This window comes from Lissotriton vulgaris, chromosome 6 (assembly GCF_964263255.1).
Source record: "Lissotriton vulgaris chromosome 6, aLisVul1.2, whole genome shotgun sequence".
Lineage (NCBI taxonomy): Eukaryota > Metazoa > Chordata > Amphibia > Caudata > Salamandridae > Lissotriton > Lissotriton vulgaris.
Window position 1 is genome coordinate 1,669,247,313 of NC_141694.1, and position 19,657 is coordinate 1,669,266,969.

At 43.6% G+C, this 19,657-nt stretch overlaps 1 protein-coding gene across 1 annotated transcript in view; it reads left to right on the plus strand.

Moving 5' to 3' along the window:
- The window catches only part of TRAF5 (TNF receptor associated factor 5), a 253,278-nt gene that overhangs the window by 148,965 nt on the left and 84,656 nt on the right, over positions 1–19,657 (plus strand). Inside the window, exon 6 of the mRNA XM_086927840.1 lies at positions 18,253–18,354. Within this exon, the coding sequence (XP_086783966.1) occupies positions 18,253–18,354 (102 nt within the window). The remainder of the gene's footprint in view (positions 1–18,252; positions 18,355–19,657) is intronic.

Consider the following 19,657-nt stretch of genomic DNA (forward strand, 5'->3'; position numbering starts at 1 on the left):
CTGCTTCTTTTAAAGCTGCACATCTCCTTTTCATCTTTCTTCATGAAAGTGCTCTGCCACAGCAGGCACAACTCGGAAGCTGATTGTCCACATTCATGGTAGTGACCAGAGTTCACACCTGGATGTCAGCCACAGCGATGTGTGCATTAAAAGGTTAACCCTATACCCTCAGCCCTACTCTTTATGATTCTCTTATCAGCCCCATCTCCCTTCCTCAGATGTGTCCAGGCCCCTTCCTTGTGATCTATCACTGAGTCAAAGAGCAGTATTTTGAAAGAGTTCATCTTCCTTTTCCCTCCAGTGTGTCCCTACCCAGCTCACAGGAATACAGTAATATGCAAATCTGTCCGAGGAGATTTCTCTCCTCCTCATTGTCTTTACCAGGCAAACCTGGGCTTTCCAAAATGAAACCGAGGATCCTCCATACAATGCACCATTGCATGTACATTCACTCAGTGTACTTTCACATAACACTTTCAGTCCAACACTTTTCCTCCATGCATTGTACCAGTACATGTACCCATGCAGCCAGCAAACAAACTCAGTCTGCACGCACTGTTCAGCACTAAAAGGTTTCTACATTTTACAAAACAATAGACTCACTATGTGCGAGCTTCACAACACTTCACCCTTCACCTTTCACCCTTCATATTGTACTCCACATAAGGACACATACACTCAGCACATTATTTATGCACACATGCACTGCACAGCCCTACATCTCTCATGTAAGGTATTCCTCTCAGCATACATACACTCAGTACATGTACCAACCACACATGCACTAAACAGTACTGCTGTGTCCTTGTACTATACCCTTCCAAGGGACACATACATCTAACGCAGAACCACTACTCTTACTCTGTGCACCACTCCACATCTAACCGGATGTAGGCTTAAGGTGAGTTAAGTACACAGCAGTGGAACTTTTAAAAAGGTGAGTGAGCTTGTAGTTCTCACTCCAGTGGCACAGGGTAAAATTGTCCTACTAATGCTACTACTGATCACTAAACTGTATGCTGCCACCACCATACTCATGCTCCTTAACTGCCTTCACCACTAAGAGTGTAGCGCTTTGGGTGCTGCTCCCGATTCACCAAGACCACAATCCGTGAGACAGACCTATGTCATGGCACACACCCATGTTCCGTGTTCGCCAATTACAAAAAAAATCAGCTTTAGGAATCCAGATACCAATACAGTTGCATTCAGGGCAGGGGAACACATCTTTTCCATGCATATGACTTTGCTGTCCCAAAATTGTAAATATTCTTTATTATTGTGCTAATGTTATTACATTTTTGAAGCATTTGCTTACCCTCTGAGTAGGCGTCATGGCTCCAGGTTAGGAACTGCTGGTCTACAAGATGCACAGTCTCAAAGGCATTGGAATTGGTGTATTAACCTGATCGTAGATGGCTGTGAGCAGCCACAGCCCGTGGAGGGAGTTGCGGTGGGGCAGAAAGGCGGGGCGGGGCGGGGGGTGTTAAAAACTTGAATATGGATAATTGGAGGTAAGTAAACAATTTAATTAATAAAACGAATTTCGTAGCGCGGGCTGCATCGCATTTTTATCCATAATCCGGTTTTTAACACCCCCCCCACCGTGCCCCTCCCCTGCCCCGGCTTTCTGCCCCACCGCAACTCCCTCCACGGGCCGTAGCTGGCTGTGAGTAGACCTAAACAGCACCACACCCAACCTGGAATGCTCAATTCATAGGTGTGTAAATAAGGATCCCCAAAGCCTAGCAGAAATGCGCTCAGTGGAGCACCAAAAAAGAGAACCAGTCGCTTTGTAGTCATGGCAAGCTCTATAGAGTGCCGCCAGCTTAGTATGAGAATTAAATATGAAAGCGCATTTTAGTGGTTCAGTTCTCTCTTTGACAGACCCCCTCATGTTGAGAAATGCTCTATTTAAACACCCTAGTATGCCCGAACTAGATCACTGCACAGGGGCACATATTAGACAATATTAGTCTGGAGTAAGTCTGAGAATTTACATCAAGCAACACTGTACCTTATTCTGTAAAACACTCCATCTCCACAGCCTTGTGAAGCAATATTAATATGTAATAAGGTGCACCTGCCAATGTTTCAACCTCAGAGGCAAAGTTTCTTCATGGCCCTTAGCAACTGAGCTCCACTGTTAAGTACCATGTCATTGATTGTGCAAACAAACATGAAAACAGTTGCATGTAGATGATAAACTTCCCCTTGTCATGCACAACACAACATACCAATACTGACTATTTAGCTTACAGCACGTTGCAAGCTGGTCATTTTTATTGTAAATGCAAGAATAGAAATCCTAGGGTGCAAAGTGCTCCTCTGGCACCTATATCCATTTCTGGCTTTTTAGCCAACAACACTTTCCAAGCTGTGAAATTTGAGGCCACTTACAATGTTGAAAAATCAAATATACAAAGCCAGGATTCAAAGTGTTGTGGCCTAAATATTTGAGAGTGCCTGAAGGAGATACACAGGACAAGAAGCTACTAAACAGCTATGTCCATTCAAGCCTTCCGAGGTCAGTAGACTGAGCACATTGGGTACTTGAAACACTCACATTATTGACAGTGCTTCATACTTCAGAGGGTGTAACCATCCTTTTTATTATCTCCACCCTCCATAAGTGAAACAAGCCTCCCAAATATGCTTCACTGGAATCAACCATCTGGTAAATTCTACTAACCCTACAAAAATGTTTTCCTCTTTGTTGATTTCAGTTAGATCACCCTACACAATCACCTGACTTGTCCAGCTTACACATATGTGTCTCCTTGTCCCACTCTCCATATCCCTATCACAGTTTCAGCGCCTCCTGTCCTTGTGACTGAGAATCTCTATCCCCATATCTGTGTCTTCTTATCCCAATGCCTGTCTTTTCCTGTATTGATGCATCTGTCTCCCTGACAACAGAATCTACTTCTCCCTGACACAGGGTACATTTTTTTTAACTACTAGGGTCTGTCTCTCCCTGTACCAGATTCTGTGTCTACAGTCTCCTTGACCAGTGCCCATGTCTTCTGCACTTTCCTATACTAGTGCATGTGTCCATGTCCCAGTATTCATGGTTCCCTGTCATGGTATATGTTTATCCATAGTCCAAGAGTCTGTTTAACTGTGACCAAGAGTCCTTATCAGCATGTCCCTAGGTTTGTGCCTTCCTGTCCCATAGCCCTTGTCTTTATCCTAGAGTTCTTGTCTCGTTGTGTCAGTGTCTCTCAAACTTTGTCTTTGTATCCATGATTCTGTGGCCCAGTGCCTGAGTCTAAAGTGTGTGTATAGCTGTTTTAGTGTCTGTGTCTTCATGACGGTTAGAAATTGTGTTTTTGGTTGAGGGGGGGTTGAGCCCTCCTCTAGCAACAAACACAGTCCCTGTCAGGATGAACCACAAAAAGTGACTAAATTAACCTATGCTTAACCCTGTGGTAGTTTGGCAGAAAAGCAGTCAAGCTTAACTTAGAGCAAATGTGTAAAGTAATCATACAACAGCAATGCAAGAAATATTCCACACAATTTAGAAAAATAGAGTAAAATGTAATTTATTTATTTATTATTTATTTACGAAGCTTATAGAGCGCGCAGCTACCTCCAGCGGGGGTGTCCCGGCGCTAAGACTACAAGTTTATCACAGAGAGGGTTGCCTAGTTCATGTCCATCTGAAAAGAAAAACCATGGACTGCAGGGGAGCTCGTTAATTAGTGTTTAGTAAACAGCCAGGTTTTCAGTTTGCGTCGGAAGACTTGCTCAGATTCGATAAACCTAAGGTCTAAAGGTAGGCTATTCCAGAGCTTGGCGGCTGTAACGGTGAAAGTTCTGCCGCCACTTCGAGTGAGCCTGAATCTGGGGACGTTCAGCAAGTGAAGGCTGTTAGATCTCAGGTGTCTTACTGAGGAAGATATCTTGAGCCTTTTGCTCAGGTAGCCCGGGCCAGTGCCATTAATTGCCCGGAAGGCAAGGATCAAAACTTTGAAGTCAATGCGACAGGCTATGGGAAGCCAATGTAGCTCATCTCGGTACGCTCTGACCGAGTTACGGGCGGGGATATTTCCAATAAGCCTTGCTGCCGCGTTCTGGATGATTTGTAGTCGGTCAATAAGATATTGGGGGGCGCCGGCATATAGGCTATTGGCATAGTCAAGATGTGCCGTAATAAGTGCCTGGACCACCGTTTTGCGGGAGGTCTGGGGAAGGTAGGGAAAGATCTTCCTGATCATGCGCAGCTTATTAAAACAGGCCGCCGTAACTTTATTGACCTGGGTTTTCCCGGACAAGGTGTTGTCAAATACGAAGCCAAGGTTGCGGGCAGACTGCACAGGTATGGGAGGAGGATTGAGGACGGTGGGCCACCATAAGGTTGCAGGGGGAGTCGATTTCTGGCTGAAAAAGAGAACCTCAGTTTTATCAGTGTTGAGGGCAAGATGATTGGCAGCCATCCATGCGCAAATGTTGCGCAAATGTCGCTGAAGATATTGGATTCTCATTGATCAAACTTAGCCACTGCCAGTCTACCCATTAAAGACAGCAGCAGTTTATTCCAAAAGACTTCAGACTTTTTTAGTCTAACAACCATCCTGTACACATTGAGGCTCAATATCTGGGAATCTACATCTGCCACCTCCCATCACAATCCCAGGTCAGTTAGGAGCTCTATGGGTACAGTTGCCAGGCGGGCTAGCAGGAAAATCAAAGATTTCCGTTTATTAAGGGGCAACCCGGAGTACAAATGTATGTGTAATTCCCAAGCAGTTCATGTTGATAACTAAATCAGTCATAAAGTGCTAACCTTCTTATTCCAATCACTTGCATTGTGGATTATTCCTAGTAAATAAAACAGTGTAAATCCAGGTTACATCGGTCGCAGAGATCAATAAAGACATAGGGTTTTGTACCTAGTAAGCATCCTATGTAAATGCACATATATTTTGCTCAAGCAGTTAAGTCTAAAAAGCATTTAGTTCTTGTCCTGGCAATTGCTATATTGAAAAAAAGTAGGAGTTCCTATATGATACTCAGGAGCCCAAGCATCAGAATGCTTTATTCCATTTAGGTCAGGAAGTGTTGTGTGGATGATTAAGGCTTTTACAGTTATTAAAAAGCGACTTACTATAGCAATGCACACCTGAGGGAAACATAATGAATGTTAACAGTTGCTACTATTACCCAATCCCGAAAGGATGAAGGCTAAATTCTCAAACCAAGGATTTGGCCGTGACTCTGGTGGATCACAATAGACAAAGCACCTAGATTTTAACTCATGGAGCAATCTTACCATTATTGTAACTGAGTATACAAATGACCTCAGGTAACAATACAGAATTTTGGCATAAGTGATAACACCTGTGTAGTTTTGGTTATGTCCGACTTTCACTGAAAAAGCTTTTTTTGATTTGCTAATACATTTTCAGTTTTGCTTTTTTATGTATATCAGAACCCTTTTCCCAGGGCCCACCTGTGGTGATTGAGGCCTTTTACTCCTGATGTCCTGGGGCCCGACCTACTATGGATTCCGCTCTACTGCGCCTAGTACTCGTTCTGTACTTGACTGTCGATGGTAGCTGTGGTCAAACAGTCAAGGCTCCTTCGGGGTGATGTAGGGCCACATGTATCAACCAATTTTGTGTTCACAAACGGGCCAATTCAAAAAATCGGTCCATTTGTGAAAGCAAAAAAGGTTTTTTTACTTTTATCAAACCCTATTTTGTGAATCAGTAACTTGTTATCGAATCGCAAAATGGGTCAGCTATTTGGTATTTGGCAGGGGCATGTTTAGGGCGTCCCTTCCAAATAGCGACTCATAGTGGTATGTATGAATGAATTTTGTGATCGGGAATGTGGTCTCAAAACAGTCTTGTACACGGGCGATGGGCTGATTAGTGTTCAGCCTAATCCTCACACAGGGAGCCCTCACGGTATGGCTCCCCAATGGACTTTGCTCCCTCCAGCACTCTCCTCTTCCTCACCAAGCACAGTGGTCTTGGTAACCAGACATTCACTGCTTTTCCAGGCTCCAGGGCAGGTGGTCTTGGTTTCCACGAGTGATGTCCCATCACCCAGTAGGGAGACTAACAGGTCTTGGCCCCCAGTCTTGGTCACAGGTAGAAGTCCTGCAGAGCTTCCCCTTCTCACACAGTCCATCTTGCTGCTTGGCAGATAGGAACATTTTGGGGGCTCAACCTCCCTTTCATGTAATCCTTTTCCAGACACCAAATATGTTGTAAGGTCTGAGTCATTGAAGTTTTATGTTGGGGTTCTGCTTCTTTTAAAGTTGCACATCTCCTTTTCATCTTTCTTCATGAAAGTGCTCTGCCACAGCAGGCACAACTCGGAAACTGATTGTCCAAATTCATGGTAGTGACCAGAGTTCACACCTGGATGTCAGCCACAGCGATATGTGGATAAAAGGTTAACCCTATACCCTCAGCCCTACTCTTTATGATTCTCTTATCAGCCCCATCTCCCTTCCTCAGATGTGTCCAGGCCCCTTCCTTGTGATCTATCACTGAGTTAAAGAGCAGTCTTTTGAAATGTAAAGAGTTCATCTTCCTTTTCCCTCCAGTGTGTCCCTACCCAGCTCACAGGAATACAGTAATATGCAAATCTGTCCGGGGAGATTTTTCTCCTCCTCATTGTCTTTACCAGGCAAACCTGGGCTTTCCAAAATGGAACCGAGGATCCTCCATACAATGCACCATTGCATGTACATTCACTCAGTGTACTTTCACATAACACTTTCAGTCCAACACTTTTCCACATGTACCTATGCAGCCAGCAAACAAACTCAGTCTGCACGCACTGTTCAGCACTAAAAGTTTTCTACATTTAGCGAAGGTGTGCTCTTTACAAACAAACACACTGCCAGCACATACACTCACTATGTGCGAGCTTCACAACACTTCACCCTTCATATTGTAGTCCTCACTTCAGTGGCACAGGGTAAAAATATCCTCTTCACTACTACTGATCACTAAACTGTATGCTCCCACCACCACACTCATGCTCCTTAACTGCCTTCACCACTATGAGTGTAGCGCTTTGGGTGCTGCTCCCGATTCACCAAGACCATAATCCCTGAGACAGACCTATGTCATGGCACACACCCATGTTACATGTTTGCCAATTACAAAAAAAATCAGCTTTAGGAATCCAGATACCAATACAGTTGCATTCAGGGCAGGGGAACACATCTTTTCCATGCATATGACTTTGCCGTCCCAAAATTGTAAATATTCTTTATCAATGTGCTAATGCTATTACATTTTTGAAGCATTTGCTTACCTTCTGAGTAGGCGTCATGGCTCCAGGTTAGGAACTGCTGGTCTACAAGATGCACAGTCTCGAAGGCATTGGAATTGGTGTATTAACCTGATCGTAGATGGCTGTGAGCAGCCTCTGCCCGTGGAGGGAGTTGCGTTGGGGTAGAAAGGCGGGGCGGGGGGTGCTAAAAACCGGAATATGGATAATTGGAGGTAAGTAAACAATTTAATAAATGAAACAAATTTCGTAGCGCACCCTGCATTGCCAAATGTGATGCAGCCCGCGCTACGAAATTCGTTTTATTAATTACATTGTTTACTTAGCTCCAGTTATCTATATTCCGGTTTTTAACACCCCCCACCCTGCCCCTCCCCACCGCAACTCCCTCCACAGGCTGCAGCTGGCTGGGAAGAGACCTAAACAGCACCACACCCAACCTGGAATGCTCAATTCATAGGTGTGTAAATAAGGATCCCCAAAGCCTAGCAGAAATGCGCTCAGTGGAGCACCAAAAAAGAGAACCAGTCGCTTTGTAGTCATGGCAAGCTCTATAGAGTGCCGCCAGCTTAGTATGAGAATTAAATATGAAAGCGCATTTTAGTGGTTCAGTTCTCTCTTTGACAGACCCCCTCATGTTGAGAAATGCTCTATTTAAACACCCTAGTATGCCCGAACTAGATCACTGCACAGGGGCACATATTAGACAATATTAGTCTGGAGTATTCTGAGAATTTAGATCAAGCAACACTGTACCTTATTCTGTAAAACACTCCATCTCCACAGCCTTGTGAAGCAATATTAATATGTAATAAGGTGCACCTGCCAATGTTTCAACCTCAGAGGCAAAGTTTCTTCATGGCCCTTAGCAACTGAGCTCCACTGTTAAGTACCATGTCATTGATTGTGCAAACAAACATGAAACAGTTGCATGTAGATGATAAACTTCCCCTTGTCATGCACAACACAACATACCAATACTGACTATTTAGCTTACAGCACGTTGCAAGCTGGTCATTTTTATTGTAAATGCAAGAATAGAAATCCTAGGGTGCAAAGTGCTCCTCTGGCACCTATATCCATTTCCGGCTTTTTAGCCAACAACACTTTCCAAGCTGTGAAATTTGAGGCCACTTACAATGTTGAAAAATCAAATATACAAAGCCAGGATTCAAAGTGTTGTGGCCTAAATATTTGAGAGTGCCTGAAGGAGATACACAGGACAAGAAGCTACTAAACAGCTATGTCCATTCAAGCCTTCCGAGGTCAGTAGACTGAGCACATTGGGTACTTGAAACACTCACATTATTGACAGTGCTTCATACTTCAGAGGGTGTAACCATCCTTTTTATTATCTCCACCCTCCATAAGTGAAACAAGCCTCCCAAATATGCTTCACTGGAATCAACCATCTGGTAAATTCTACTAACCCTACAAAAATGTTTTCCTCTTTGTTGATTTCAGTTAGATCACCCTACACAATCACCTGACTTGTCCAGCTTACACATATGTGTCTCCTTGTCCCACTCTCCATATCCCTATCACAGTTTCAGCGCCTCCTGTCCTTGTGACTGAGAATCTCTATCCCCATATCTGTGTCTTCTTATCCCAATGCCTGTCTTTTCCTGTATTGATGCATCTGTCTCCCTGACAACAGAATCTACTTCTCCCTGACACAGGGTACATTTTTTTTAACTACTAGGGCCTGTCTCTCCCTGTACCAGATTCTGTGTCTACAGTCTCCTTGGTCAGTGCCCATGTCTTCTGCACTTTCCTATACTAGTGCATGTGTCCATGTCCCAGTATTCATGGTTCCCTGTCATGGTATATGTTTATCCATAGTCCAAGAGTCTGTTTAACTGTGACCAAGAGTCCTTATCAGCATGTCCCTAGGTTTGTGCCTTCCTGTCCCATAGCCCTTGTCTTTATCCTAGAGTTCTTGTCTCGTTGTGTCAGTGTCTCTCAAACTTTGTCTTTGTATCCATGATTCTGTGGCCCAGTGCCTGAGTCTAAAGTGTGTGTATAGCTGTTTTAGTGTCTGTGTCTTCATGACGGTTAGAAATTGTGTTTTTGGTTGAGGGGGGGTTGAGCCCTCCTCTAGCAACAAACACAGTCCCTGTCAGGATGAACCACAAAAAGTGACTAAATTAACCTATGCTTTAACCCTGTGGTAGTTTGGCAGAAAAGCAGTCAAGCTTAACTTAGAGCAAATGTGTAAAGTAATCATACAACAGCAATGCAAGAAATATTCCACACAATTTAGAAAAATAGAGTAAAATTTAATTTATTTATTATTTATTTACGAAGCTTATAGAGCGCGCAGCTACCTCCAGCGGGGGTGTCCCGGCGCTAAGACTACAAGTTTATCACAGAGAGGGTTGCCTAGTTCATGTCCATCTGAAAAGAAAAACCATGGACTGCAGGGGAGCTCGTTAATTAGTGTTTAGTAAACAGCCAGGTTTTCAGTTTGCGTCGGAAGACTTGCTCAGATTCGATAAACCTAAGGTCTAAAGGTAGGCTATTCCAGAGCTTGGCGGCTGTAACGGTGAAAGTTCTGCCGCCACTTCGAGTGAGCCTGAATCTGGGGACGTTCAGCAAGTGAAGGCTGTTAGATCTCAGGTGTCTTACTGAGGAAGATATCTTGAGCCTTTTGCTCAGGTAGCCCGGGCCAGTGCCATTAATTGCCCGGAAGGCAAGGATCAAAACTTTGAAGTCAATGCGACGGGCTATGGGAAGCCAATGTAGCTCATCTCGGTACGCTCTGACCGAGTTACGGGCGGGGATATTTCCAATAAGCCTTGCTGCCGCGTTCTGGATGATTTGTAGTCGGTCAATAAGATATTGGGGGGCGCCGGCATATAGGCTATTGGCATAGTCAAGATGTGCCGTAATAAGTGCCTGGACCACCATTTTGCGGGAGGTCTGGGGAAGGTAGGGAAAGATCTTCCTGATCATGCGCAGCTTATTAAAACAGGCCGCCGTAACTTTATTGACCTGGGTTTTCCCGGACAAGGTGTTGTCAAATACGAAGCCAAGGTTGCGGGCAGACTGCACAGGTATGGGAGGAGGATTGAGGACGGTGGGCCACCATAAGGTTGCAGGGGGAGTCGATTTCTGGCTGAAAAAGAGAACCTCAGTTTTATCAGTGTTGAGGGCAAGATGATTGGCAGCCATCCATGCGCAAATGTTGCGCAAATGTCGCTGAAGATATTGGATTCTCATTGATCAAACTTAGCCACTGCCAGTCTACCCATTAAAGACAGCAGCAGTTTATTCCAAAAGACTTCAGACTTTTTTAGTCTAACAACCATCCTGTACACATTGAGGCTCAATATCTGGGAATCTACATCTGCCACCTCCCATCACAATCCCAGGTCAGTTAGGGGCTCTATGGGTACAGTTGCCAGGCGGGCTAGCAGGAAAATCAAAGATTTCCGTTTATTAAGGGGCAACCCGGAGTACAAATGTATGTGTAATTCCCAAGCAGTTCATGTTGATAACTAAATCAGTCATAAAGTGCTAACCTTCTTATTCCAATCACTTGCATTGTGGATTATTCCTAGTAAATAAAACAGTGTAAATCCAGGTTACATCGGTCGCAGAGATCAATAAAGACATAGGGTTTTGTACCTAGTAAGCATCCTATGTAAATGCACATATATTTTGCTCAAGCAGTTAAGTCTAAAAAGCATTTAGTTCTTGTCCTGGCAATTGCTATATTGAAAAAAAGTAGGAGTTCCTATATGATACTCAGGAGCCTAAGCATCAGAATGCTTTATTCCATTTAGGTCAGGAAGTGTTGTGTGGATGATTAAGGCTTTTACAGTTATTAAAAAGCGACTTACTATAGCAATGCACACCTGAGGGAAACATAATGAATGTTAACAGTTGCTACTATTACCCAATCCCGAAAGGATGAAGGCTAAATTCTCAAACCAAGGATTTGGCCGTGACTCTGGTGGATCACAATAGACAAAGCACCTAGATTTTAACTCATGGAGCAATCTTACCATTATTGTAACTGAGTATACAAATGACCTCAGGTAACAATACAGAATTTTGGCATAAGTGATAACACCTGTGTAGTTTTGGTTATGTCCGACTTTCACTGAAAAAGCTTTTTTTGATTTGCTAATACATTTTCAGTTTTGCTTTTTTATGTATATCAGAACCCTTTTCCCAGGGCCCACCTGTGGTGATTGAGGCCTTTTACTCCTGATGTCCTGGGGCCCGACCTACTATGGATTCCGCTCTACTGCGCCTAGTACTCGTTCTGTACTTGACTGTCGATGGTAGCTGTGGTCAAACAGTCAAGGCTCCTTCGGGGTGATGTAGGGCCACATGTATCAACCAATTTTGTGTTCACAAACGGGCCAATTCAAAAAATCGGTCCATTTGTGAAAGCAAAAAAGTTTTTTTTACTTTTATCAAACCCTATTTTGTGAATCAGTAACTTGTTATCGAATCGCAAAATGGGTCAGCTATTTGGTATTTGGCAGGGGCATGTTTAGGGCGTCCCTTCCAAATAGCGACTCATAGTGGTATGTATGAATGAATTTTGTGATCGGGAATGTGGTCTCAAAACAGTCTTGTACACGGGCGATGGGCTGATTAGTGTTCAGCCTAATCCTCACACAGGGAGCCCTCACGGTATGGCTCCCCAATGGACTTTGCTCCCTCCAGCACTCTCCTCTTCCTCACCGAGCACAGTGGTCTTGGTAACCAGACATTCACTGGTTTTCCAGGCTCCAGGGCAGGTGGTCTTGGTTTCCATGAGTGATGTCCCATCACCCAGTAGGGAGACTAACAGGTCTTGGCCCCCAGTCTTGGTCACAGGTAGAAGTCCTGCAGAGCTTCCCCTTCTCACACAGTCCATCTTGCTGCTTGGCAGATAGGAACATTTTGGGGGCTCAACCTCCCTTTCATGTAATCCTTTTCCAGACACCAAATATGTTGTAAGGTCTGAGTCATTGAAGTTTTATGTTGGGGTTCTGCTTCTTTTAAAGTTGCACATCTCCTTTTCATCTTTCTTCATGAAAGTGCTCTGCCACAGCAGGCACAACTCGGAAGCTGATTGTCCAAATTCATGGTAGTGACCAGAGTTCACACCTGGATGTCAGCCACAGCGATATGTGGATCAAAAGGTTAATCCTATACCCTCAGCCCTACTCTTTATGATTCTCTTATCAGCCCCATCTCCCTTCCTCAGATGTGTCCAGGCCCCTTCCTTGTGATCTATCACTGAGTTAAAGAGCAGTCTTTTGAAATGTAAAGAGTTCATCTTCCTTTTCCCTCCAGTGTGTCCCTACCCAGCTCACAGGAATACAGTAATATGCAAATCTGTCCGGGGAGATTTTTCTCCTCCTCATTGTCTTTACCAGGCAAACCTGGGCTTTCCAAAATGGAACCGAGGATCCTCCATACAATGCACCATTGCATGTACATTCACTCAGTGTACTTTCACATAACACTTTCAGTCCAACACTTTTCCACATGTACCTATGCAGCCAGCAAACAAACTCAGTCTGCACGCACTGTTCAGCACTAAAAGTTTTCTACATTTAGCGAAGGTGTGCTCTTTACAAACAAACACACTGCCAGCACATACACTCACTATGTGCGAGCTTCACAACACTTCACCCTTCATATTGTAGTCCTCACTTCAGTGGCACAGGGTAAAAATGTCCTCTTCACTACTACTGATCACTAAACTGTATGCTCCCACCACCACACTCATGCTCCTTAACTGCCTTCACCACTATGAGTGTAGCGCTTTGGGTGCTGCTCCCGATTCACCAAGACCATAATCCCTGAGACAGACCTATGTCATGGCACACACCCATGTTACATGTTTGCCAATTACAAAAAAAATCAGCTTTAGGAATCCAGATACCAATACAGTTGCATTCAGGGCAGGGGAACACATCTTTTCCATGCATATGACTTTGCCGTCCCAAAATTGTAAATATTCTTTATCAATGTGCTAATGCTATTACATTTTTGAAGCATTTGCTTACCCTCTGAGTAGGCGTCATGGCTCCAGGTTAGGAACTGCTGGTCTACAAGATGCACAGTCTCGAAGGCATTGGAATTGGTGTATTAACCTGATCGTAGATGGCTGTGAGCAGCCTCTGCCCGTGGAGGGAGTTGCGTTGGGGTAGAAAGGCGGGGCGGGGGGTGCTAAAAACCGGAATATGGATAATTGGAGGTAAGTAAACAATTTAATAAATGAAACAAATTTCGTAGCGCACCCTGCATTGCCAAATGTGATGCAGCCCGCGCTACGAAATTCGTTTTATTAATTACATTGTTTACTTAGCTCCAGTTATCTATATTCCGGTTTTTAACACCCCCCACCCTGCCCCTCCCCACCGCAACTCCCTCCACAGGCTGCAGCTGGCTGGGAAGAGACCTAAACAGCACCACACCCAACCTGGAATGCTCAATTCATAGGTGTGTAAATAAGGATCCCCAAAGCCTAGCAGAAATGCGCTCAGTGGAGCACCAAAAAAGAGAACCAGTCGCTTTGTAGTCATGGCAAGCTCTATAGAGTGCCGCCAGCTTAGTATGAGAATTAAATATGAAAGCGCATTTTAGTGGTTCAGTTCTCTCTTTGACAGACCCCCTCATGTTGAGAAATGCTCTATTTAAACACCCTAGTATGCCCGAACTAGATCACTGCACAGGGGCACATATTAGACAATATTAGTCTGGAGTAAGTCTGAGAATTTAGATCAAGCAACACTGTACCTTATTCTGTAAAACACTCCATCTCCACAGCCTTGTGAAGCAATATTAATATGTAATAAGGTGCACCTGCCAATGTTTCAACCTCAGAGGCAAAGTTTCTTCATGGCCCTTAGCAACTGAGCTCCACTGTTAAGTACCATGTCATTGATTGTGCAAACAAACATGAAACAGTTGCATGTAGATGATAAACTTCCCCTTGTCATGCACAACACAACATACCAATACTGACTATTTAGCTTACAGCACGTTGCAAGCTGGTCATTTTTATTGTAAATGCAAGAATAGAAATCCTAGGGTGCAAAGTGCTCCTCTGGCACCTATATCCATTTCCGGCTTTTTAGCCAACAACACTTTCCAAGCTGTGAAATTTGAGGCCACTTACAATGTTGAAAAATCAAATATACAAAGCCAGGATTCAAAGTGTTGTGGCCTAAATATTTGAGAGTGCCTGAAGGAGATACACAGGACAAGAAGCTACTAAACAGCTATGTCCATTCAAGCCTTCCGAGGTCAGTAGACTGAGCACATTGGGTACTTGAAACACTCACATTATTGACAGTGCTTCATACTTCAGAGGGTGTAACCATCCTTTTTATTATCTCCACCCTCCATAAGTGAAACAAGCCTCCCAAATATGCTTCACTGGAATCAACCATCTGGTAAATTCTACTAACCCTACAAAAATGTTTTCCTCTTTGTTGATTTCAGTTAGATCACCCTACACAATCACCTGACTTGTCCAGCTTACACATATGTGTCTCCTTGTCCCACTCTCCATATCCCTATCACAGTTTCAGCGCCTCCTGTCCTTGTGACTGAGAATCTCTATCCCCATATCTGTGTCTTCTTATCCCAATGCCTGTCTTTTCCTGTATTGATGCATCTGTCTCCCTGACAACAGAATCTACTTCTCCCTGACACAGGGTACATTTTTTTTTAACTACTAGGGCCTGTCTCTCCCTGTACCAGATTCTGTGTCTACAGTCTCCTTGGTCAGTGCCCATGTCTTCTGCACTTTCCTATACTAGTGCATGTGTCCATGTCCCAGTATTCATGGTTCCCTGTCATGGTATATGTTTATCCATAGTCCAAGAGTCTGTTTAACTGTGACCAAGAGTCCTTATCAGCATGTCCCTAGGTTTGTGCCTTCCTGTCCCATAGCCCTTGTCTTTATCCTAGAGTTCTTGTCTCGTTGTGTCAGTGTCTCTCAAACTTTGTCTTTGTATCCATGATTCTGTGGCCCAGTGCCTGAGTCTAAAGTGTGTGTATAGCTGTTTTAGTGTCTGTGTCTTCATGACGGTTAGAAATTGTGTTTTTGGTTGAGGGGGGGTTGAGCCCTCCTCTAGCAACAAACACAGTCCCTGTCAGGATGAACCACAAAAAGTGACTAAATTAACCTATGCTTTAACCCTGTGGTAGTTTGGCAGAAAAGCAGTCAAGCTTAACTTAGAGCAAATGTGTAAAGTAATCATACAACAGCAATGCAAGAAATATTCCACACAATTTAGAAAAATAGAGTAAAATTTAATTTATTTATTATTTATTTACGAAGCTTATAGAGCGCGCAGCTACCTCCAGCGGGGGTGTCCCGGCGCTAAGACTACAAGTTTATCACAGAGAGGGTTGCCTAGTTCATGTCCATCTGAAAAGAAAAACCATGGACTGCAGGGGAGCTCGTTAATTAGTGTTTAGTAAACAGCCAGGTTTTCAGTTTGCGTCGGAAGACTTGCTCAGATTCGATAAACCTAAGGTCTAAAGGTAGGCTATTCCAGAGCTTGGCGGCTGTAACGGTGAAAGTTCTGCCGCCACTTCGAGTGAGCCTGAATCTGGGGACGTTCAGCAAGTGAAGGCTGTTAGATCTCAGGTGTCTTACTGAGGAAGATATCTTGAGCCTTTTGCTCAGGTAGCCCGGGCCAGTGCCATTAATTGCCCGGAAGGCAAGGATCAAAACTTTGAAGTCAATGCGACGGGCTATGGGAAGCCAATGTAGCTCATCTCGGTACGCTCTGACCGAGTTACGGGCGGGGATATTTCCAATAAGCCTTGCTGCCGCGTTCTGGATGATTTGTAGTCGGTCAATAAGATATTGGGGGGCGCCGGCATATAGGCTATTGGCATAGTCAAGATGTGCCGTAATAAGTGCCTGGACCACCGTTTTGCGGGAGGTCTGGGGAAGGTAGGGAAAGATCTTCCTGATCATGCGCAGCTTATTAAAACAGGCCGCCGTAACTTTATTGACCTGGGTTTTCCCGGACAAGGTGTTGTCAAATACGAAGCCAAGGTTGCGGGCAGACTGCACAGGTATGGGAGGAGGATTGAGGATGGTGGGCCACCATAAGGTTGCAGGGGGAGTCGATTTCTGGCTGAAAAAGAGAACCTCAGTTTTATCAGTGTTGAGGGCAAGATGATTGGCAGCCATCCATGCGCAAATGTTGCCAAGGCAGTTTCGGAAGTTGGAAAAGAGGGAGTCTGAATGGTCTCTGAATGAAAAAACAAGCTGGGTATCATCAGCATAAGAGACCACCCTGACTCCCCAAGACTCAACTACCTTGGCAAGCGGGGCCAGATAAACATTAAACAATAGAGGGCTCAAAGCGGAGCCCTGAGGCACACCGCATAAAAGGTAATAAATAATAAATTATGTGACACCAAAACAACAAAAATCCAATCAGTAGAAGAGGAGTAATGAATTTTGAAAGTTTTTGGTAAAAGGTAGTACCTAAAATATCAAAGTGCCAACTGCAGACATCTAGTTGTGCGAGAGCAGGGCAAAGATAAAAGTTATTGTCAACTGCGATGGAGCGTGGTTTGGATATATGAGGTGGAATGCACTTGGTCTCCGTTTACCATCAGACTTAAAAAAAGTTTGAAGAAAAATGTCTGAGAAGGTAACATTTAGTGGGGCAAGGCAGCCAGCGGTGTCTGAGGGGGGGGCGTCGTCGTCAGGGAGCCACTAGACTAAGTCGTGGTGAAAATGTCTACTTTTGGACTTTGTGCCTTTGTTGGACAATCTCCAGCGAGTGGAAGCTGCAGGCTTTAGCTGATGAAGTCTCAGAGGAAGCAGCAAAGGAGGCTGGTCCACAGAGCTGGACCATCTTGCCGACCTAAGTCAGGCTCAGCAAACAAACCTGCCATAGACAAGGATGAGGAACTGAGGTAACAACAAGCAGGGCCTCAAAGATTTCTTGGACAAGCTAAATCACAGTTTTCTTCACCTTGACTATGCAAAAGCCTATTACATGGCACATAACTTATGTGTGTGCTTCTTCCAAATTTCAATATTTCACATTTTCTGGTAAATCCTCATTTATATTGAATTGTTATTTACAATTTTGAAATATATTCGATCAATTATATATTTTCATTACCATCTCCTAGAAGCATCAACAATTACACAAATCAATCATTTTTCAGGAAAGGCTGTGCAAAAGGTTCCCCTCAAGATATTTGGATACACAGATAAAAGACTGAAACTAGTGCCTGCACAGGGAGGTATTTATTTACCAACCTATAGCCATCCTTTACAGTAATTCTCTAAATATGGCAGCATAAGGTCTAGGGGAGTGCTCAAGTTGATTAAAACTATTAAGGTTCTTGGGTAGAGAAAGTTCTTGTGAACAGTTCCTAACTGAATGGGCTAGCTGATTACAGGGAAAACACATCTGTGGTCCTCTTAAATTCCTTGCTCACAGATGTGTGGTATGATCATTGCCAAATGTTTTGGTTCGTATGGAATTCTGGCTGCTGTGAGCAGCTAAACTCCGGAGTTTATAACCCCACAGCAACCAGGCTATACTATTAGCTTGGCAGGAAAATGTTATGTTAAGCCAACATCAGAAATTATATTAAATTCTCTGTTAAAAAAGGCTCCCAGTTTTAAAGGTGTATATGTTGAACAATTTAGGCGGGTACCGTTGTGTCTGCTTAGTGTGTGTCTTTGCCCAGAAAAGGGAAAGTACACTTGTTATGTGGTGTAAAAAAATATTTTGATAGTGAGTCTTTAATAGTTGTGTATGGCCCTCAGTGAGTCTAAGATTGCTAATATGCCGAACAGTATATATTGAGTTGGATCGATTAGGCAATAGGTAATATGCCTTAACAAAAGCAGGTTTATCAAATGTGTTTTATTTGTGCAGTACTTTTCACATTGTAATATTTTCAGAAGTATTTATTTAAGGAATAAATACTGATAATAATAATCATCTTAATCATAGAGTAAAATGCTGTCTGTTTACTTTTTTACAGGTTTTCCAAGATAACTGTTGTAAAAGGGAGGTTTTAAATTTACTCGTCTTTTGCAAAAATGTGCCTGACTGCAATGTAAAAGTGACTTTGGGGAGATATCAGGTGGGTACCTAGGTAATTACATTGTCTGAAAAACTTTTGTTTATATTCAGAGACTGTATTTTTTCTTTTCAATATACTTAATTTATTGTCATATTTCATGAAATAAAATTAAGAATAACAGAATTCATATTTTAATTTAAAATAATACCACAAAAACTGACACTGTAATTTATAACTGTTCAATGTTTTTTTTTAAACATTTTTATTTGCATTTTATCATAATACAACATTACATTCGTATCATCTTCGGTCTCCATTCCTTTCCCCTCAACCCCCCTTTTCCCCCAATTACTCAGCAGAAATTTCATCCAGTTCAGCCCCCTTATAGAGTGTCTGGTTGAATCTGTGGCGATTTTCTTGTCTCAGTTCCCGGTTCTCCTCAAGTGGGATCTGTGTTCCCTCATATTTCTGTCCATCTTAAGTCCCCTCCTACAGCCCCCCCATGAAGCCCATGGAATTTTCTCCACTTCTCCTATACTCTGCTAAATTTCTTGGGGCAGCCTGTCGCCTTGTATGTGACCCTTTCCGCAGCCATATAGACATACAGCCCTCGTCTCCACTCCCCCAGTTGTGGTGGTGTGTCCGTTCCCCAGTACTTAGCTACGTCCCTTTTCGCTATTACCAACCCTAGGACCAGAAAGATCAACAGGGGACGGGCAAGGTCCACATCATTTGTCATTCCTAGAAGGACCGTTTTAGGATTCGGTTGCAATGGGACCTCAAGAACCTCACCCAACTCCTTCAACACTTCCCTCCAATATATCTGTATTGTAGGGCATGACCAAATGATGTGGTAGAAGTCTCCTTCAGCACTGCCACATCTCAGGCATCTCGAGTCTTCAATCCTACCCATCTTGTGTAGTCTCACCCTATCATGGTATGTTCTGTGTAGTACATTATATTGTATCAGCCGTAGCCTGGACGTTATAGCTACTTCTCTAGAATGCATTAGTACTATGTCCCAGTCTACCGTATCCATTTCACCCACTTCAGTCTCCCACTTCCTCCTAAGTTCGCCCAGGTCGTCTGCCATGTTATTCATCAGTGTTTTATACGAGAGGGAAACTACCTTTTCTTGGATTTGTTCCTGCAGTAGTCTGACCTCCAAGGGAGCGTATTCTGGGAGTGTGTCCAATTGGATTTTTTCTGCATGCCACGTGTGTCGTAGTTGTGTATATTTAAAAATCTGCGTGCTGTGTAGGCCAAATTCCAGTTTCAGTGCAGTGAAGGATTTCAGCTCCCCCCTAGCTATTATGTCACCTATATTTGAGATCCCAATATCATCCCATCTATGGAAGCCCTT